At 38.9% G+C, this 22,429-nt stretch overlaps 1 protein-coding gene across 4 annotated transcripts in view; it reads right to left on the bottom strand.

Moving 5' to 3' along the window:
- Window positions 1-2,519: 2,519 nt before the first annotated feature.
- sptbn4a (spectrin, beta, non-erythrocytic 4a) overlaps window positions 2,520-22,429 on the bottom strand; it is a 29,934-nt gene continuing 10,024 nt past the window's right edge. The window contains exons 4-20 of one of the 4 annotated variants that reach the window (XM_064349300.1): window positions 22,200-22,424; window positions 20,628-20,717; window positions 18,157-18,435; window positions 17,368-17,498; window positions 16,871-17,075; window positions 15,449-15,694; window positions 14,563-14,697; window positions 12,012-12,256; window positions 10,935-11,073; window positions 10,709-10,793; window positions 9,331-9,527; window positions 8,144-8,880; window positions 7,880-7,940; window positions 6,095-6,342; window positions 5,421-5,588; window positions 5,057-5,099; window positions 2,520-4,895 (exon numbers count right to left, since the gene is read on the bottom strand). In XM_064349300.1, coding sequence (XP_064205370.1) covers window positions 4,647-4,895; window positions 5,057-5,099; window positions 5,421-5,588; window positions 6,095-6,342; window positions 7,880-7,940; window positions 8,144-8,880; window positions 9,331-9,527; window positions 10,709-10,793; window positions 10,935-11,073; window positions 12,012-12,256; window positions 14,563-14,697; window positions 15,449-15,694; window positions 16,871-17,075; window positions 17,368-17,498; window positions 18,157-18,435; window positions 20,628-20,717; window positions 22,200-22,424 — 3,483 coding nt within the window. In that variant the 3' untranslated portion in view covers window positions 2,520-4,646. Of the gene's footprint in view, window positions 4,896-5,056; window positions 5,100-5,420; window positions 5,592-6,094; window positions 6,343-7,879; window positions 7,941-8,143; window positions 8,881-9,330; window positions 9,528-10,708; window positions 10,794-10,934; window positions 11,074-12,011; window positions 12,257-14,562; window positions 14,698-15,448; window positions 15,695-16,870; window positions 17,076-17,367; window positions 17,499-18,156; window positions 18,436-20,627; window positions 20,718-22,199; window positions 22,425-22,429 lie in introns of those variants that run through there. The other 3 variants (XM_064349299.1, XM_064349303.1, XM_064349304.1) reach the window with 3 other exon arrangements.

Genomic DNA, 22,429 nt, shown 5'->3' on the forward strand with positions numbered 1-22,429 from the left:
CTAGTTTTGGTTATAGCCTGCCAACGTCTTGGAATTATAACGTGTGCTCTTCTGTTCTTTTCTTGCTTTAGTATTCGTTTTATAATTTATTTTTTATAAAAAGCATTTGTGCTGGGACAGCATATTACGTACCAAAACATTCAAACGGATTAATTTGGTTGCTGAATATTTTCTTCCGGATTTTCTTTGTTAGCCCGTTGTAATTGACTCAAAACGTTTGATACAGTTATGTGAGGTATGCGGTAGTTCTGCGTAATTCACATTGGTGATACAGTAAAAGCAAACTGGAAATCACCTTCCGCACTTTTTGTCAGGGTAAAATAACAGGTTAATTCTAGTAATCGTCCCTTTAGCTTTTTCAGACTGCCGTAATTTTACTCTGTCATTCTTCAATTCCACAAAAAGACCAGGAAGGCTATGGACTAATTTATGGTGCATGGTTCGCATCTGGAGGGCACACTTTGCTGCTCGGCTAGCAGTAACTTCGAAGGAAAGCAAACGGTGGCTGTACCACTACTAATTTAAATTTTCACGCAAGTCCGAGTTTTCGTTCTATTCTCGTCATTTTGCGATTTGTGATATGGAATTGACGATGAGAAAGTAATGAAACAGCCAATTGTTTACAACGTGTGCATGTTTTCTGCTGTTGTTGCCAGTTATACATATAAATGTGAATGCATTCGGTCGCTTCGGATGTCAAGACATGAAAGCGAATGTTCGCATAAAAACATAATGAATGTGTTTGAGAGGATATATATAACAGTTACAATCTGACTATTGGCCTGTTATATCCTATTTGTTGCATAACAACGGTCCAAGTTCAACTACCAACGACAGTTTTGCTTGACAACGGTAAAATAAGCCCAAACGGCTGCAGAAGGATATTTCAATTCCAGGTGATTAAATCGATAAAAAAATAAATAAATACAAAAGTAACCATATATAATCATTGTTGGTAACCCGTTGTATATAAGTGGAATAAACCCCTCTGGGCTGTCCCGGTAATTAGAAAATAATGTAGGCTACTTCGGTAGTAGTATGGGGTTACAGTAGAAATCATAGGACAGATGGACCGACGACAACGTCGTTTTTTCATACGTCAGTGGGCTAATTTGCCTAATCTTCGCGGGACTTTAGACCGCGGTGGAAACGCAGACAACTATGGGCCGAAGGAACCTTTTAGTTCCTTGAAAAGTAGTTCCTGGGACTAAAAGTTCCGGGTAATTTTGGTGGAAACGCAGCTTTTGTGTAAATATATTTTCCAGTGTATCTGATTTGGACTAGCTTTTAATGGAAAGAATATTCAAAAGGAACCTTTGGGAACACCTGACAACACTCATGCAATGCAAGGGTCAAGAGTTTATCAAGTAGTGCTGGCTGCTCTTGCATAATGTTATGATAAACACTCTGTAAATAAAGTCAGACCACGCATAGGAGTATTGTAGGCAATTCTGGGCATCTCACGATAAGAAAGATATAAGCTCTGCAAATATTCAAATAAGGGCGACTAATTAGATGAAAAATAAATTCCACACAAATACCAGAGTCCTTTATACAGAGTTGTCAATATGTACTGCTTGTCAGGTCATGTAGTAAAGACAGGGTGTTTAATTCCAGGTCAGATATGGTGATGGACACTTTCTAGTTTGTAGGTAAATGGTGAGCTGAGTTGGCTGAATTGTCTGTTCTCACCATCATCTATTCTTATGTTTCTTGTGTTGTGAAATATTGTCACGTACCACTCCTCTTCATGCAAATACTCAACATACCCTAGCCAGAGTGTTAAATACACATATTTCAGAAAATTCATACCTTTAGATGTTCTGTAACGTCCTAGGGCTTAGACTTCAAGAAAGAGTCTTTGGAAATGGCATGAAATCAAAATGTTTTGTGCTTCAAATGTTAAAAATCATACAGAAATGCAGCTTTGTGGTGATTGCACGTTATGCCATGTAGGGTCACTTACGTTATGGGCTTTGGTCCCCTGAATTTACGTAGTTATATTTATTTGAAATATTAAAATTATAGCTTTATTTATTTTTGGAAAGTGGAGAACATTGGCACACACGCACGCACCCACACACACATGCAAACATGCCCAATTATTACATAAAGAACCTGCATCATAAATATATCAAGGTCATTTACTCTGTGCATTAGACTAGACCTGTAGTGCAAAGGGAAAGTTTTTTCTTTTGAAAAACATAATCTGTTATTTTCCTTTATAATTTTTTTCCAACAACGTATTTATACTTCATAACATGGGCTATGATAAATATTGCATACTATTTAAATATTCAAATGTAACAATATCAATATGCACCATAAAAGAAATAAAGATAAATTATATTGCCTCTGAACAGAAGTACATCACAAACATAGATTTGTATTTACTGCTTCTGAGGCACTTTTCTTTGTCAAATATAGTAAAACCTCTGACATACAAATTCATCAGGATTGGAGGTTATCAGAAACTCTGAAATGTTTGTGTCTTTGAATGTAAAGTGAAAAAACACAAATTTTAAGAATCAGAATCTTTTATTTATTTGAATCATATACCTCCATTATGGTAGCCTTAACTGAACAAGTTGTCGACTTTCATTTTGTAGTTATGATCCTTAGTTCAAGTTAATAACCAGTACTTAAACTAACAGCAATCAGGATCTCATTAGAACATTCATATTTTTCTTTCAGCTTTCTGAACAATACTGTACATCTTCATTTATGTATTTTTTTGTCAATGGAAAGTGCAACTCAGTTTTGTTCAATGCTCGCAGTTTTGCATCAGTGACAATAAAGGAGCTTGATAAGGCTTCTCTGAGGTTCTACTCTACTGCTCATATCGCTATATTCTGAATTGCATTTAGAACTGAAAAGCAAATACTGAGTCAAGAAATAACCCTAAACCCAATGTGCACACATGAAAAATTGGTTTCTCTTCAGCAAGTCTCAATGCTCTCTCCTCTCTCCTCTAACTGTGCGGTTCTCATATTCCAAAGGAGATCTAATCTACAAATATGGATTGTACTGCAATATTTGCATGAGTACCAAAATTGCATTTTATCAGATATTAGTCTTGGACTTTCAATATTTATTATCTTACACAGAAGAAATTACAGCAGCCATATGTACAGCAAACTGTTATCACATAGAAGTAATACAGAAGTTATTGGGCTTTATATTTTCAGTGAAAGGCTAGTAGTATGTTCCTACCACACTATGTTATATATTTTTTGTTCACTTGCAATGTGGTATGACATGACTGTCAAAAATATTTGCAACCTTCAAGTTCATATAGTTCACACATGTACACATTTTTTTGTAAGTGTCCTGAAAATTATTGTGTCTAACATTCACTGATATTGCATAATAATTCCTCCTGATGTGCAATGGAATTCAAATTAAAGTCAATGAAAAATGTGAGTTATGTTTGACCATATTTAGGCTATTCCATGTTAACTGTTGAACTAGAACCTCTGCTTCATCTGCAATAAATTGGCACTGTATTTTCTGCAATTTTGCTAATCATCATATTACCAGTATTGACAGCACACTTTGAAAATATTAGCCTGAGCTATAAATCTATGTGTTTACAAATCAATTTGTACTGTTACATAACTATAATGATTATATATTCTTTTTTGTTTTGAAAATGTACTCATGTTCTTTCACCCATTTGATACATGTTTAGGCTGGAACCTTGTACAGTAATTTCACTGGGTGCACTCGGTAATTTTTAAGTGGCTCACAAAATAGATTTGACCTTTGCTTTAGTATCTGATTCTAATGTGGAAATATTATTTTGAACTATTTTAGATGCACATAACACACATAATATGTTCCATGCTACTATGGACAAAAAGCATATGCCAGATAATGTCTGCCATATATGGAATATTTGGAGTAACCTTTAACTTTACCACTTGTCTCTTGAAATGTTTTGCCCTCAGAAACATTTCATGAACATACAATTACTAATATCATAGATGGGATGTGTTAAAGCACATGAGACTTACATTATTCCCGCTGCATGTTCATCAATTCTCATTAGTACACTGCACCTTGGGGAGTTACCTGACAACTTTGCTTAGAAGTATACAGTAAGTACCACTTTATTCTTTGTGCCCATTGTTTAGAAGTTTCCTGCTTGAAGTGATTCAGACAATGTCTCAGTGTTAGATTTCCTCACAGATCCAGACTCAAACCACTTAAGTTGTCTCTAAGTGAAGTCCTTACATACCGAAGATATTAGAGTGAGTAAGCCCTTATGTAGAAGTATATATAAGTAACACAAGGGCCTTGATTGAAGGAAGAGAAGAAAACAAAGATACAACAAGAAATGAAGAAAGACATGAAGCAAAGGAGAGAATGAAGAAATTCTTACAGGAAGCTAAAAAGCTTAAAAAGATTTTGCCATGTGTCATTCAATTTGAGAGATTAAAAGCCCTCATGAGTCCTTCAGCCCTCTGGCTCACTGGTACTGGATCTCTTAAGATTTGGAAATATAAGAGAGCAGAGAGATGACAATGCATGTTCACGTCCAATCGATGATTCATATTTTTCTTTGTTTCTTTCCTTTGTTCCATGAGGAGTGGTTTCACATCAAGTTTGCTGAAGGTTTGCCTCTTTGTATGTGATTCAAGCGTTCATTTGTTCTTTTCTGACATGCTGGAGCCTCCATCTGATCTCTCCAGCATCTCTCCTGTCTGGGGTTTCTCCCTCTCTTCTAAATTGTTACCCACGGTTGATTTGTCAGCCATGTCAGATTTACCACCATCCTTCCTTGTGCCTTCTTCTGTAGAAGAGGTAGTAGTCTGGGGCATCCCCCATTTGGCAATCTCCTCATGCTCTGCTATACTCGTTGTGATGCTTGTGATCCAGCCCTTCAGGTCCTCCTACACGTTTGTGAGAGAGGCAGAGACATTTATGAAACCTTATCCATGTATTAACATACAAGCAATGCACCTAAAGCCATTACTCAAAGCAGATCACTCAGAGGAAATTGTTAGTGTGATGGAGAAAAAAACTGTTTAAAGACCAGTGAGACTTTGCTCACCTCATCCCTCGCATGGAAATAAAACTCATTCCCTTCAGTCGTCCTGAAAGAGAAGAAAAGAAAAAACATTCTTAATCTTTACTTTTCAGAAATTTGGTTCTGTTTATCAACATTTTGTGTGTGTGTGTGTGTGTGTGTGTGTGGCGGGGGTGGGGGGGTAGGCTCTACATTTTCTCATATTTTTATTACTATTCTGTCTCAGCCTCCTACTATATTTATTTTGAATGGTTGTTCAGTAGTTACATGTTAGCAGTATTTTAAAATACAGCTTCTCTTTAGGAAGTTGTATGTGCAGTATAACAGTCATGTAGCTATGGGATGGTTAGGTACATTAAATTTGAGCACAATAGTATGCAATACTTACTTAAGGGCAAAGACATTTTTTTTCTTCTTGTAGCCATTGGTGACGTCGCAGGTGCAGCTGCTTAAGTTGAGCAGGGGTTCACTATTGTAAGGTGTGGTGGTGTTCTTGGCGTCCTTGTAGAAGCCAATCTCTCCGTTAGATAACACGCAGTATAAGTTCACCCAGGATCTGCTAGTAGGTGAGAAAACTCACATTGTAAGTACAGATGCCTTTGACTTCATCAATTGCATTCAAATATTAATTACACATACTGTTTATGCATTATTGTGTGTGTAGACACAGCCCTCTAAAATTATTGGCAGCCTTGATAAATGTGAGTAAAACAACAAATATAATGATCTATATTTTATGCTCACAAAATTGAAAAAGTATATAATTGTTTTAGTCAGACAGATTTTTTAATAAGTAATCGTTTTATTTCTCAAAAAAATTGGCATGCTTGTTTTCAGTACTTTGATTATTCTGTCTTTACAAAGATTAAACTACCAGCATTGACATCCATTATGTTTGGAACAAAGGCATATTCTGCCTTATTCGGTATTTTTGGTTAGTCGTTCTTTCATATACAACGTACGATATATAAGGGACTCCACAATTTTAGATCTGTAATTGTTTGATTAGCCCAAGTTTACTTTTAATAATGAAATATATTTGTACCAATTGGGTTGCCTCACCTGTTGGGGTTCTGGCTTTCTATGTCATGTTTTCGAAAGAGGAAACCTTCACGCTTGGCGGTGTGTGAGGGTGGTTGTGGAATGGTTGGGGTACTCTGGGCTGGAGCAGAGCGGGACCGGCGGGTCTCCACTGGTTCTTTGGGCCGGGGCCTCCTCCGGGGTTTTGGGCGATCCCTCGCTCGTGGCCGGTCTGGCCTGGTGACTCGGTCGAGTATGCTACTGGCTTGACGAGGTACTTCCCCTCGAGCCTTTGTGATTGTGAAAAAAGCACAAATACAATATTAGTTTCAATAATGTAGTTTAAATGCTTCATAGTGTTAATACAGGTTTTGTCTTAACCACAACGTATTACATGGTGCAAGTTTCTATGGAAATATGTATAGCACGTAGTGGCCAAAAAGGTTGACATAAAACTATATTGAAGGCCAATAGTTGGTGCTTTTACACAGGTATTTTTCCTGAGTTAATTAAGCATTTAACACCCCAGCATGCTCCAAGTGGTGTACAAAAATGGTGGGCAGCCTTGATTCCCTATAATTAGTTAGTATGACTAGGAGATGAGACCTCAATTATTTTGATAGAGGGATGATTTTTTGGCAATGTTTGGCAAGAGATTTAGTGAAGACAGCTCAATATTTCAGAAAGAACGGTGTTTAAGGTGATGCTGGACTGGAGCTCTAAGGGATAGACAGCAAAGACAAAGAGCAACTCTGGTCTGAAGCACATGCTCGTGTACTGTAACTTGATGTATGTGCATTAGTTCAAGGTGCAAGGCTAAAAAAGTGATTGGCTCAGTTGACAGAAAATTTTCAATTTAGCGCATGAGCAGGGAGTTTAATCAAGAACAGGCTATCAAGAACTCTACAGTGCTGGATACCACAGCAGGGTTGCAGTGCACAGACCACTCAAAACCCCTGACAATGCACACTTCACCAAAACAATACATTCAACACAACAGGTCCAAATATTTCTTATTCAACAAAATTAATTCATTTACAAAAAAAATGTCTTGTGCTACATTCATATTGAAAGCCTTTTTGCTTGTCACACCTATAATTCACAATTTGGCCTGTTTGGGCCCTAAGAAACTTCAAAAGGATTGGCCAGAATGAGAGGCCTAGTAATAAGCCACAGAAAGTAGGACTGGAGGGGTAGCCATTAGAGGTTTAAATAAGGGTTAGGGTTAAGGGTGGCCTGGGAAACCTCATGCTGGTATACCTCATACTCTTAGGATTCCATACCTTAAAATTAATTAATACACCTACGGGCACTATATTGGAGATTCTGGGTCAGGCCATACCAGAAAGCAGAGTGGAGAGTTAACTACTGGCTTTGTAGCCTGATTTAATTATTACACTTAAAACGTAAATAAAGCATGTTCAATTCAAAATGACAAGATTCAAGTATTTTAAAAATTTGTCTCTGCCCATGATCAACAAATATCTTTTCATGATATACATGCTTTAATTTTTACAGATGACCTGCATGTTGCATTGATATGCGGATGGCACACAACTTCACCTGACTACCAAATCAGGTAAAACTATGGTGGTTGTGTTATGGTGGTGTATCACACTTACAAGTGACCTGTATGTATCAATGGGTTAGAGTTCAGGCAATTTTCTGACAGGCCGCAACATATGGTCTCCTGATTAAAACTTTGAAACACAACACTCCAGGGTTAGTTATTTTTTGTCTAATATCTTCCCCATCACTCCCTGCTGTGAGGGTACTAATTCTGTAAGCTGAGCAGTGATCTCTAGAGACTATGGCAATAGGACTCACCTGAGCTGCTTCTCTCTCCTGTACCTGCTCCACAATTTCTGCCATGGTTGACCTCTTCTCACTACAAGAGTCATGTAATTTTAATGACCCAGGTTGACATTTACAGTATGGCACTGATGGAGGCTAACAATACGTAACTCAATTGACACAATTTAGAAGCTTAGATAAAAGCAGAAAATCAGATTTAAAAGAGACTCAAATAAGAACATTATTTTTTTAAAAACAGGCATGCCGCTTCATTATCCCGGTTAACTCTCCACTTACCCTGTAGTGGGCTTCTCGGAGAGCTCCTTTGTGCTGTCCTGCTCGCTTGACTTCTTGCTGCTCCCCACAGTCTGCTCCTGTTCGCTGGAGGTCTGCCTCTCCAGCTTCCTCCTGTAGCGTCGCTCCCGCACCTCCAGAGGAAGCTCCTCCCAACGGGCTTTGAGCTCCTGCTCGCTCGAGGTCTGCCTCCCGAGCTTGCGCTCCCTGTCCCGACGGTAGTGGTCCATCTGAGGGTCAGAGCGACTGCCCCGGGTGTCCCGTGATAGCTCGCCCCTAAACAAGTCCTTGACGGGAGCCTGCACCAATACATTGGCCATGATGGACGGCTCTGGTTTACTCACAGGCTCCGGCTGACAGACCTCGGGGAGCGGCTGCACTGGCTTTTGGGTAATGCTTTGAGTAATCTCGGGCAGAGGATCAGGTGTACAGTTCTGCTCCACTGGGGCCTCAAGAGATTTCTCACCCCCACCAGCTGGCATGTCCAATCTCCTGTAGCTGGACCAATTCATGACTGGTTTGTAGTTAGCCACTGTTGAGCCTAGCCTTTGGACCACCGAGGTGGTGGGCAGCTTCTGGGGCATGTGCCTGAGTCGAGGCTCTGCTTGCTCATAGATGCTCTGTTGCAGTGAGGACAGGGTAGCCCCCCGAGGAGGACAGGCTGCTTGTGAGTGCAGAAACACCTTTCTGCCAAGTACCGTGGGAGGAATCCTGCTTTGCGTGGCCTTCTCTGTTTCCCCCTAAATGGAGAAGAAAATGATTATTAAGTCCATGGCAATAACTGTATGGACAGCACATTTGAAAGAATGTGAAGAGCTTAGGCCAGGATCCACTGTAAAACGTATTATGACAAATGTTTGTAAAAGGCACCATACAAATGAATTTGATTTGATGATTTGCTTTAAAACAACACCTACAAATCTCATTTTATTAACATGAAATTGTTTATATTATTGACAGACCTGATGGCACAGATCTATGTGTATTTATAATGTGTTAAACCTGTGAGAGTCTTTGCTATTTTGTGTAAAAGAACTCTGTAATCACAGAAATTGAGATGTACATTGTCCATGGTTCTGAAAGTGGTATGCAGTGGGAGGTACAAGGGTAAAAGGTTAGCCATATAGCCATAATGATAACGTTCCCTATGATCAGAGAAGAGAGCGTAAAAGGGACAACAGGATAATTACGGTGCTCAGCCGACGCAGCAGGCTGAAGTGCTCCTCCCAGGTGGCCGCGGCCTTGCGGAATGCCTGGTGATGGCGGATAAGCTGGTCAGCCTCATCCACGCTGCTGTCCAGCTCCTTCCGGTTGATGAAGGGCTCCTGTCCTGTGAGCCAGGCCTCTGCCATTACTGCCTCCTGGGAGAAATGGTGCACCTCCTGCACTGCAGGGAACAACGAGAACCCAACTGTGTCTCAGATTTTATAGTATTAAAGCATTAACTACTGACACAGGAATGAGAAAACTGACTGGTTAAAATTGACTGCAGTATTAATTTACACAGGCATAGACAAACGTTAAAAAAAATTAACACTAAAGGTGTCTTATTACATTATCTTAATGAGAGTGGACTACCCATTTGAAGAGTACAGTGTGTGTTGCTGTGTGTGTGTGTGTGTGTGTGTGTGTGTGTGTATGTGTGTTTGTAGGGGTAGAGAGAGTGAGAGAGCTCTGTGTGTGGGTATAATTACTCTTCTATACACTCTATCATACATCAATTTCTCTAGCTTGATCTTTGCCATTCCCATTGCCTTCCTTCTTGTCATTAATCACCTAAGACAAGGCTCAAGACTAGTAGCAAACCCTTCTGTTTGGGTTGGGTTACAATGTAGAGAGGAGCCATCAAAACCTGACATCTGCTGGTGCTGCCTTTTCCGACCCCTGGATCGTGCCTGGGTCGACAGAACACATTTCTTGGCTGACTTGGCCGCTCTACCTGGTTTGACCACACTACTTGACTTGGCTGACCTGGATGCACCTCATCGCTTGGCTGATCTGGCTGCAGTTCTTCACTCAGCTGATCCATTGATTCTGACATGAAGCTATCATCCAGAATTTCACAGACCATGTCTCTGCTTTGGGCCTTTCTTTAACAAATGGCTCCAGAATCCTCATGAATTGCAGATAATTCCATTGCTTCTTGGCATTATGTGGATTAGAATTAATAGTTCATAGTTTTAACTTGGTGTAACTTGGTGAAGGCCTACTGAAGATACGTTATATAAACAATTAATTACACAATCAATTGCAAGAATTAATGCATGATTTGTGCTCGTCTGGTGCATTTATTGTTTTGTCAAAAGTACGATGTAAAAATATACCACTAATATTTGTGAAAGCAAAGTCCTGGGTTGTTCAAAATGTTTTATTTTGAGGGACCCTTCTCTGAGGGAAACATTTCCACCCCTGCCTGTAGCATAGCAGCGGCTAAACCTTTCTGGAACTAATCAGATTTAAGGACACTAATCTCATAAACTGCATCTTCCCTTTCCAGGTGTCCTGTACATATCCTAGGGTTATGGCTATTTGAACATAGACCCAACATGCATAGTGAGATGCACTTACTCTTCTGTAGTTCCCCCCATTTCTTCTCCCATTTCTCAGAAAGCTCCTTCTGCTTTGCCATGAGCATATCCAGCTTCTCCCGAACCTAAGAAATGCAACAACGACAAAAAAAAAAGAAAGTTCAAGAGTGCCAGGAATCTTTACAGCAATGTTTGCAGTCATGTTGTTAGAGCACTCCCACTATTTCCAATGTAATCCACAATACTGCTGACTTTGTATCGCTCACCTCCTCAGCAGCAGGGTTTCTGGCTGTCATTAAGGTCTTGCCCAACTCCAGGCACTGCAGAAGGCTCTTGTTTCGTGCTTCAATATCACTCTTTAGGCTTTGGTGGTAGTTTATTACCACCTCCACAGAGGACAAATCCCTGGAAGACCAGAAATTATATAGACAATTATTTTTTACAAGGGTAGGAAAATGGCCATACAATACTTTAAAAGGAGGGTCATAATTATACATAGTTAATACAGATTAAAAATTTAAACTATTCATTTTAAACAGAAGTCACTTTATTGAAGCATATTTATTTCGCACGTTATTATATGGTCATTTTACATTCACCTTGGATTTATAACCTTTAGAAGAAGAATGCTATTATCAGAATTACCTCCCAGTTAATTTAGTAGTATTTATGACTACTATAAATATATATATATATATATATATATATATATATATTTCTCTTTCTTCTTTGTTTGTTTATTGGTTTTCTTTCCTCTTTTTCTGTTTTGTTCAGGGGCGACATAGCTCAGGAGGTAAGACCGATTGTCTGGCAGTCGGAGGGTTGCCGGTTCAAAACCCCGCCCTGGGCATGTCGAAGTGTCCTTGAGCAAGACACCTAACCCCTAACCTCTAACTGCTCTGGCGAATGAGCAAGGTACTTAACTGAAATTGCTTCAGTATATATCCAGCTGTATAAATGGATACAATGTAAAAAATGCTATGTAAAAAAGTTGTGTAAGTCGCTCTGGATAAGAGCGTCTGCTAAATGCCTATAATGTAATGTAATGTAATGAATGAGAGGCATCAATTGTAAAGCGCTTTGGATAAAAGCGCTATATAAATGCAGTCCATTTACCATTTACCATTTCTGGTTTGATTAGGTCTGTTTATTTTATGAGTTTGTTACCTCCTCTGCCCTTTTTTTTTTTTCTTTGTTTTTGTTTACTTAATAAAAAAATATATATTTTTTTTTAAGTAAAAAAAAAAAAGAATTAACCTTCCGGGTTATTTCAGCCTGAGAATTCCAGGGGAATTAATTACTCTGATTTTGAAAAGAAGGTGGCCTAATGCTCTGAGGTATACCTAGGATTCCCTTCTTTCTCAATCTGACAGATGAGGCGGTCCATCCACAAGTTCAGGTCTTGCACCAAGCCGAGGAAATGGAGCTTGTCTGCCACTGTGGTGAGCTGCACCCCACACTCGTCACAGGTGGTCAGGAGCTCTTTCCAAGCCTGCATGATATCCTGCTCCTTCCTGGCGATGGCTTCCGCCTTCTCTCCAGCATAAACGGTCCGGAGCTGGGTGGCACTCTCCTGCAGCTGCCTCACCTGCAGTACAATTTTGAAAATTTGAGTCATTTTTAAAAAAATCAGAAGATCTGATCTGATTTTTTTCATAGAGCTGAGATTTATTTATTTATTGAATTTATTTATTACTTTTTGTCATTTCAGAGCTCGCTACTCAGAAAGAAAACAATTATGAGTAATCAAGTACGGTATAATTCTGCATACACAACTGTGTTGGGAATGGAGGTAAGTTGGATTCATGAAAAGTTTAATAATTGAAAAATTGTAAAATATTACAGGCAGAGCAGTCTGAAATATCAAATAACAACATTGTACATTAAGAATTCATTGACACATATTGAAAAACTGGCTCAGATTCATCAAACATAAATAAGGCCCAAAGTAATAATTATTTCCCACATATTTTCCTCATTACAGAGTCAATAAAGCCTCCATTTCAAACCAACAATCAAATATTCAAGTGCCAATTATCTCAATTGATCATTCAATAACCATAAAGTGGATGAGAAGAGTAATAGTGCAACATTTATATTGATGGCGTGTATGGAATATTTGATTTCGTTTTTTCAAATTTTTTTGGAGGTGCTTATTAAATTTAAGATTTTAATCCAACCATACTACTACATATGTGTAAGCAGTTACATGTGTGTCTACACACTCACAAATTGATAGCGGAGGTTGCACAATCATTCTTACACCACTCTACATACCTTACATTGCATTTGTAAACATTTATTTCTCTAATCTATGCATATCCTTTTTTTATCCTTCAAATTAGAAAGTACATTTTCAGAAATATGTTCAAAACTTAATAAAAACGGTAAAAATGTGTATTAACTGTGAACTGAATGAATGCTTAAGGCTAATTTATGCTTCGGCGACAAAGTGTCGTACTACAAAGTGTCGGCCGGTAGAACTTTGTTGCACGACGTTTAGCATTTATATTTCAGCGACAGTGCGCGTTGTTACTATAGCAACCAGACGGCAAGCCCAGCAGAGGTTTGTTTAGGCTAAAAAATGGCAGCGCCACTAACGTTGTCATAAAATTTTTCCCGACCGTGAAAACTGCCTGACTTGTTTACTTTTTGGACAGATGTGGCTAGTGGGAAGCGCTATCCTAAAATTTCTTCTTACCGTGAAGAGATTGACGAAAGTTCTTTTTTTAATGCATAGTAGCTTTGATCTAAATGCAGTTATAGTGTATCGCCTTTTTCCAATGGTAAGTTACTTTTAGTGTTATTAACTAAAATGAGAGCCAGTTTAGTCCCAAAGTTGTCAAAGTCAGATGGGTGGGCCTATATTTAATGTTAACGTGTAGCCTACAGTTTTAATTTAATTAAATTTTTTGATAAAGTGTGGTTTTATGGTTTTAAACACTCTGCACTATAACGACATTATAACTCCATAAAGTGGGTGACTGACAAGTGTTTTTCTGTTTTCATGCATGGTAAGTTTGTTCTAAATTAATTTACAGAATGTAGCGTTTTTTCCCCAAAGATGGTATTTCTCGATACCATTGTGCCGCCTTGTTAACACATTTCTACGGTTGCGGGTCAGGCACTCTTCACGGTAAGAAGAAATTGTAGGATAGCACTTCCGATATTGCTTGTGTCGAAAGTGCTGCGACGGAAACAGCGATAGATTTACCGACTAGCCACATCTGTCCAAAATGTAAACAAGTCAGGCAGTTTTCACGATCGGGAAAAAATTTATGACATCGCCATGGCAACCTTTTTGCCTTCGTTTCAGCCATCCAATCACAGCTGCGCGACACTTAAGACAGCGTCTGCAACCTTACAAAAATCAGCAGGTACGCGACACCCATCACTGACCCTCTAAAAGTGTCGGCTTGACGTCAAAACTGTCGAATTTGCATCATTTTTGTCCCGCGACATGTCGCATGACACTTTGTTTCCGAAGCATAAATTAGCCTTTATGCTATTTAAAGAGAGTCTGAGCATAAAAACAGTTGTATTATCCAACATCTGTCATGGCACATACGAGACCTAATTCATTTTTTATGAAGTAGCTTAAAATTGGGTAACTACTTTTTAAAAGTAATTTCAGTTAATTTATTTTCTCTAATTGGCAGCTGTACTGTAGTTTAATTACTTGCAATTACTGTGTCAAGTAATTGGTAGTTTAATAATCCGTAAAAATGAATACTATCACAGTATTGCTGGACCCCACTCCTAGCTGACCAGGTTTTCTTTTTTCTCTTGCGAAACCCAGTACTCTGAGGTAAGATAATCCCATTAAAAGAAATATAAAGCATTTACCACTGCCATGCTAGCTTACTGTGAGGACATGGAGTCTGATAAGCTCACCTGCATAACAAGGTGCTGGATGTCATGCTGAAAGGTGTGCATGAGCCTGTGGAAAGTGCCGGTGCTAGCAGTTCCAGTCTGGCAGGCCTTTAGTTCTCGCAACCACCTCCTCTTGTCTTCAATTTTTGGCCAAACCTACAGACCCATTAACATGGCTACATATCAGTTATGTACTGACAATGCTGTGACACTCCTAATCAATGCTGAATGTAAGTATTATGAAAAAAAAAAACAGTTTTGCCTCTGCATTCATTAATCTCTGGAAATACATTGCAATACATACAGAACAAATGAACCAAGACTTTCCAGACATTGTTTTGTGTAAATTCGCTTGTTGCATACTTACAATACAGTACAAACAATGAAGAATTTGCCTAGTCTATCAGGATCTAAGCATGGTGCAGTAGTACTAAAAAGGGCCAACAGAAAACTGGAATATACAGAAAAAAGTACAAAGCAAAGGTTGTTAATACTGAGCTGACTTACGACTGAGACATGGGCTCTCATTAGTAAAAGGAGACTAAGGGAAGATTTGGTTAGAGTTTTGTAAATACATAAAGATGACGCTAATAAAAAAAATTCATTGACAACATGAACTACAAAAGATTCAAAAACTATTTAAAAGAACAAAACAAAAAACAGAAGAAGGGCACATAGGCATACATTAGTAATAAGGTAAATAAGGTCCATTTCACACTCATGAAAGGATATTTGTTTAGTACAATTGTCAATGTGAGGAACAGTTTGCCACCCTCGGAGTGTTCAAATCCAGGCTTGACATTGCACTGGACACTCCTCTAGCCAGCTGGCAAATGGCCTGTGCTCATCATTACATATTCTCGACATTACAGTCAGATATTCTAAACCACAAACGAGTATACTGTACCTCCTGACAGTCCGCGAAAAATTTGTGCAGCTGGTGGGAGGCCGCTAACATCTGCCTCCGAGTCTCCATCATCTCTAGTAAGTCGGCCCAAGCCTCGTTCAGTCCGTCCTTCCACTCTGCAATGGTGGCCCCATCCACATGCCCATAATCAATCAGCTCATCCAACATCTTGTTCACAGCTGTCACTCGCTCCTGGCCTAGGGTGCATGTATCTGAGGAAAACTTTGTGAACCTGTCCTGAATGATCTAGGAGAGCAACCAAAAAAGAAATGTTACAGAAGTTAAAATCCCTAAAACACAGTTTACAAACAAGCATTTTTGTAAAGTGCAAAAATCATTGCCACTGTAATACCCTTGGATAGTGTAATTTGTTGAGCATAGACAACGTAGAATAACATTTGTCTGGAAGCTGTTCATGGTATGCCCTTCTCATCCAAAACAACCTACCTTTCTGGGTTGACAAGAGTTCCCCTTGCACACTATTGTGACTCGTGTGGCATTTTATAAAAAATGGATTGCAAATCCCAATTTATCGCAACTCTTTTATTTACATACACTTGATATACATGCACATTCACACATATGTTACATTTGCAGACCAATTTTGGTATGTTTGAGACCTGAGCATGTTTTCAGTTTCTGGATATCAGAAATGGGTTTTCAACTATTGCTGTTGATGCGTCAAGTCAGGATGCATTAGCATTTACTGTGGGACCACAGCAGTACTCATGGACCCATTTACCACAGGGTTTTCATAATTCCATATTGCTTTCCATCTGTCAATCCCCAATGCTTTGAGAGATGTTGATAAGTCAGGTTTTGTGTTTGCAGTACGGTAAGTACATCTCTAGATGAAGGTACACATCTAGCTATGCTCTTAGAAGTCCTAGTCCTACAGGCACTTGAGAAAGCAGGTTCCAAGGCAAATCCTGCAGTTCCGGGTGGACCTGTCTGAAGGCAAATATCTCTGACAAATATCTGCCAGGGACAGTGTGAGATGACATGGAAGCATACATTTGTCATTGCAAACGCTGTGGGAAAATTTTGGTTCAGGGTGTCGCATTTGTATTTACATTCTTACGGCCAATATTACTTTCAAATGAACAATATTAGATGTATTACTGTCCAAGCAGTAGTAACTTGAATCCAAATATTCATTTTATTCATTATTTTAAATTTAATTTTTTTGCACAGAAGAAGTAGACCTTGACAAAATGGACTACTACTGAATAAAAATAAATAAACACAAACAGGTTTAAAAAATAGAAGCATGTATGACTATAAAAACAGTATAAAAATCAACATTTTGTGTGAAACCTTTCAAGAAATATATAAAATCTATTTAAAAAATGAATTAAAAAATACACACGTATATGTGTGCCTTGAAAATGTTGCCCTTGTTTATTCAGCAGAACGACTGACCGTGACTTGTTCAAGGTCTTGTCCAAGCTCATGGGAGCTGGCCACTACTTCACGCTCTGCAATCCACTGCTCCAGATCATCCACCTCCCGGTTAAGCTGATACAGCCAGTACTGCTGCTCTAGCCCCGACTTCCTTTCCTCTACCATGTCCTTCAAGCGAATGTAGAGGCGATCTACCATTGACTGCTGCTTGCTGATCTGTTCACTGTCACAGAGGCACATCACTGACATGAGACATACATTATATAAGACATTCCATTAACATGAAATCTGTCAATGGCATGAAGAGGCATCCAGAGAACCACAGACTTGTACACATTATTGGCAAGTGATAAAACTTTTGACTGAAAGGTATGAAAGATACTACCAGTACAATACACTAACCACTAACATGAAAGACGGTGGCACATTAAATGGAATTTTTTTTCGAGAAGGTGACCTTTCTGGAATTTAATAGATGATGCTAAAAGAAATCAAGGACAAATATTGATGTGTACCTGTCTGGATGGTCCAGCTCCAGTAGCTGTCGACATTGCTGGGAAAGGAGGCCTATTCTCTCAGCAAAATCCTCAATGGTCTGTTCCATAGCCAGATGTTTCTTTAGTAGCTCCAGGGTACTAGGCTCATCCTGGGGGAATGACAACCAAACAACGTATAAAACTCCTGGGGGGACACTTACAGTCTACCAAGAGCTGGAGACTAGCATTGATTTACATTTCCCAGAAAGCCAAACTGACGCAATCCCATTTGCAGTAACCTCATCAACTCTTTGGCCTCGTCTCCCACTGATCCTGACTGCCATGTGCTTCAAACACCACTGATATGATACTAAAGTCACATATTTCACAAAGACTAAGCAAGAGATCTGCAAATCATCTGATATGCAACTACAATTGTATGCAATTTAGTGCAACTAAATTCTATTCCGATTCAAATTTCAATTCTGTATCCTTAACATTTTTTCTATTTAAATTCAACTTCCAATAGAACGACTGAATTGGAAGTAAGTTCTAAATAAATATTGACCTGACTGTAAACCTGGTAAAGTAAGCCCATTATTTTGTTTCACCACAAGGATCCCAACACACTGTAATTTTTAACATATTTTGTGTCATTGTACAAGAAATACCTTTTTTTCGCCTTCAATGTCTAGTCGTGACCTTTGGTGAAAGATGAGCGCAATACTAAGTTCTGCGAGACTAACCAGACTGATTTTTTTATCTGAAAGACATTCACGTGACATTCATGTGACTTTCTGTCCCGGCTCCCTCCAATCCATCTCTTACCTTGCCTCTGTCTTCAATCATGAGGTTTTGCTCCTGTTCGCAAATCCAGGACTTCACCTCTGTGACATTGCTGTAGTATTGCTGAGCTTGATAAATGGTGTCCAGCATCATTTGCCGCCTCTCTGTCTCCAGGCACAAGCTATCCCAAAGTTGCCTCAGCTGCTCCAGGTCACCCCGCAGAAAGTCGGTCTCGGGGCTCTGAATGGTAGCGATGAGCATCGCCCTGTTCAGCACGTCCTCCACCCGTGCCTGGTGCTCCTGCAGTTCTCTCTGCAGACTCTGAACATCCGCAAATAAACAGGAGGCCATTGCAATAGGCTGTTTGGTAACACAGATAACATAGCCTAATATTTGCTTTAATTAAATCTTTTGACGGGGGGCGGGGGGGGGGGGGGGGGTGGCTGAGAAGGTATCGCCTCACATACTGTCCCATTTCCAGGAATGGCAGTGTTTCCTTTTTAATTTCCTCAGTGAAAGTTGGTTTAAATAAAGCTGAGTAAGCTTGATAATTGGGATAAATACTACATGTAGTTGTAAACTCAGTAGGATGACTGAAATTATGAAAAGAACACAGCTGCTGAATTTTGGAAGTATTTGATGAATATGTGCGCAGTGTAATGTGACTGCACGCTGAATAGATTAAATAAACTAACCTGGGAAGTCTGTTGCTATGACTACACTTTTCAATATTTTATCACTATTGTTGTGTCTGCACTTAGAAAAATATTTTACACTAGTGTATATGTGCGGCAGTGGGAAGGGGGGTGCTGAGGGTGCTGCAGCACCCCCTGATGGATGGTAGTCTACTTAATAATGAAAGTTGCGATATTAATGCCAGTCACATATTCTTAATATTTTAGTCATGCTTAAAAATAGCTAATTTTAGTATGTTTGTGAACAGCTAAACACCTAAACAGTACAGTCTTGAGTTATGCTTTTTAATGGGTGGCAGGCATTAGTCACCGTACATCAAACTTCATTGCAAAAATGAGAAAATGCCCCCTTTTGCCTTAGTATTTGATGAGAATAATCTTTTAATGTGATCATTTGTAGGGAAATGACTCATGCAAGCAACCGCCCATACACATGTCGTTGGCAAAATGGATCAAAAAGAATATTAGAATTTTTTTCTGGGTACAAATTATATTTAGTACTGACATTGACAAACTGCTTCTACTGTATGATACTAGGGTGATGTTTCTTCGCTACAACTATTAAAATAAACTCAGCATCCAATGGACGTTTGACATTATGTAATTTTGATGATTTTATTCATAACATCCTGTTATAATTAACAATAATTACGTCTGAGGAATTACCATGTTCATGCCATTATGGAAATGTTTACCATTTTGAATACTGATCCTTAGAAATTGCTTAAGTTGCAACAGAGGTTACAAAATAACCAATAGTACAAAAGAAGTTGTAAAATCAACAATGTAATTGTGGTACCCGAAGCAAACATACATTGTATTTATTCAGCAAGATGTTTTCTTGCTATTGTCACTCGATTTGGGAAAGAAACTGCTCAGTGATGTAATCCATAGCTGAAATAGCTGTACAAAATAAGTATTGTATCTTATTGAACCTGTGTTTTGTAGTTGTCCATGACGATGAATGCACTTTTGTACGTCGCTTTGGATAAAAGCGTCTGCCAAATAAATGTAATGTAATGTAATGTAATCCAAAGCTCAAAACCATTAGAGCCCATAATATAGCCCTTCATCCTTTACAGTGGTGGTTGCATTGCATAAACAGTGGTGACAGACGAGATTTAAAGGTCCTCTTCCATGCCTTTGTCACTGAGATCCCTGTTGTACACAGAGATGCTGAATCACCAATAAGGTTGAATAAGGAATCTCTAATACAAAGGGGAAACCTAAAGCCTATAGAGGTGACAGGGAATGTGAGAACATCCTATTGGGAGGGGACAGAGGGGCTGTTAGGATAGGGAGGATAGTGAGTTATATGACGTTTGTGTACTAAAGACTGTTGAAACAACATCTCTGCAGAGTCCAGAGGGCTCTTGTATTGTGACAATAATGTCTCAGGCTAAGTAAACTTTCTGTTTATGCACTAATGGGATCTGTCTTTTCATCATAACAGAGATTATTTTATTCCGTTTGGTATTTTTGATTGATCAACCCTCCCAATCACTATTGCCATTATTCTATTGATTGTTACCAGCAAACTACATGATTGGTGGGACTTTTGACACAATGTGACTACTGTCACATGATGTCATTCATACAATTTGGCATTCCGGTCCCTTCACCAACAGAGAATGCATCTGCCCATTCTGTACTTATTATATTTGAAAAAATCTTTTTTTATTCAAGCTGCTATTATTGTTTCAAGTGTTACCGTCTAATGTCTGGAGCTGTAAACAAATCTTTGAGTGCGATTAGGTACTAAGGTGACACACAAATGGAAAAGTCAAGTCTGTACAAGAAAAAAAGCCTCATACTCACGTGATTCTTTTGCAAAAACTGTTCCACAGCTGGAAGACTGTTCCCATACTCTTTGCACATGGCCAGAGGCAGTCTCTCCTGGATCCACAGCTGAAAAAAAAATATATAAAATTGGTTTCCCCTTAAAATTTTAGTGTAATGTACTGAAAGCCATTGTTTACTGTAGCATTTACTAACACAAAATATTTAAGGGGCACCATTTATTAATCCCCCAACTAAATAACTTTGTGCACTGACATCAGCCCTTGCTTTAGCAGAATGAAGCAAAAAAGGCAATTTCTGATTGGGTCTTGTAGCTCAGACATTAAGCTCTGGTTTCCAATCCTGATGGTGCCAGTGCTGGTGCAGGGGACCGAACCAACAGTGTCACAAGCCATTTTACTCATGGCTGCACCAAATATTTCTAAAGGATTGAAACAATGGAACTTCAAATTACTGTACATTTCTTCTCCCCCTCACCTCATCAACTTCCAATGGCACAAAACCACCTTTAACCATCCTATGCCCAAGTCTCCCTAGTCTTCATCACCTTTCATAGAAATTCATCACCGAAAAAAAAGAAAATATTTATAATGAAAATGGGTAGTTTTATACGTCCCTGTACTAGACTCTTTTAGATTTTCGCTCTATATTGTGACCATGTGCCTTCCTCAGCACATATGATTTTGTGGCCCTATTTTTTTTTAATTTATGTGTTACCTCAAGTTAGTCATAGACATGATATATTTCCAGTTGTTTGAGGATGATACTCAGCACTGCTTGTCTATTAGACCTAAGGGGGTTTTAGTAAGTTGGCTTCCCTTCAAAAGTGCCTTGCTGATATAAAATATTGGATGTCTCAAAATGTAATTCAGCTGAATACAGACACAATTGAAATTTTAATTGTTGGCCCTAAGTGCATGACTAAGCAACCTGAATCTAATTTTGGCTCTGTTACTGTAAACACTAACCTGCCTACAGGAACCTTGGTGTTATTTTTGAGTCCAGACCTGATATTTGAGTAGCACACAAAAGAGTTAGTCCAGTCTTGCTAAAACTATATGAGAAATATATTAGCAGTATGATCTTCTCAGCTTGTTCATTGCACTTCTCTGTAGTCATTCCCATGCTTCAATGTATTATCAGATATTTAAAAAATTTTCTGCTAGGCTTCTCACCAAAACAAATAAGAGATATAATATAACACCCACCCAGGACTCACAACTCTAGCTTCCAACTTCTTTTAGGACTGATTTTAAAAGTTTACGTACAACCATAATTCAAGGCTTGGTCTCAGAATACACACACCCCAATAAAAGTTGTTGGCACTAATTTTAAAATGAAGCATTCCTGGTGAGGGCTCTAAGATTTAAGATCAGGTGTGTAATGACTGAATTGTATTGGGTTTAAGTGATAAATTAATCATTTTGAATTTTACAGAGACATCTCACACCTAGAAACCAAAAGTAGAAAAAATATTAATAATATCCACATCCAAACTAAATGTGGCAATGTCATTTTCAGTTTTTCATCGATGTTCGTCATTGCAGAAAACCAGAAATGGGTTCAGAAAGAGAAAGAATGAGAACTCACAATCTCATTATCCAGGTCTTGACTGAGTTGGTTCACCTCCTTGGTAGCTAGCAGGATCCGCCGCCTCTCCTTGAGGGGCTCAATGAGACGGACAATGCGTGTCTCCACCACTGCTTGGTTCTCACTTGTGTTGTCCCTGATCAGCGACCTCTGGGGGACGGTGGTCACCTGCGTACGAATATCCCTTATCTCCTTATTCCACCCCTCGATTGGTGATTTGAATGTCTAAA

The sequence above is a fragment of the Anguilla rostrata genome, chromosome 9 (assembly GCF_018555375.3).
Source record: "Anguilla rostrata isolate EN2019 chromosome 9, ASM1855537v3, whole genome shotgun sequence".
NCBI lineage: Eukaryota > Metazoa > Chordata > Actinopteri > Anguilliformes > Anguillidae > Anguilla > Anguilla rostrata.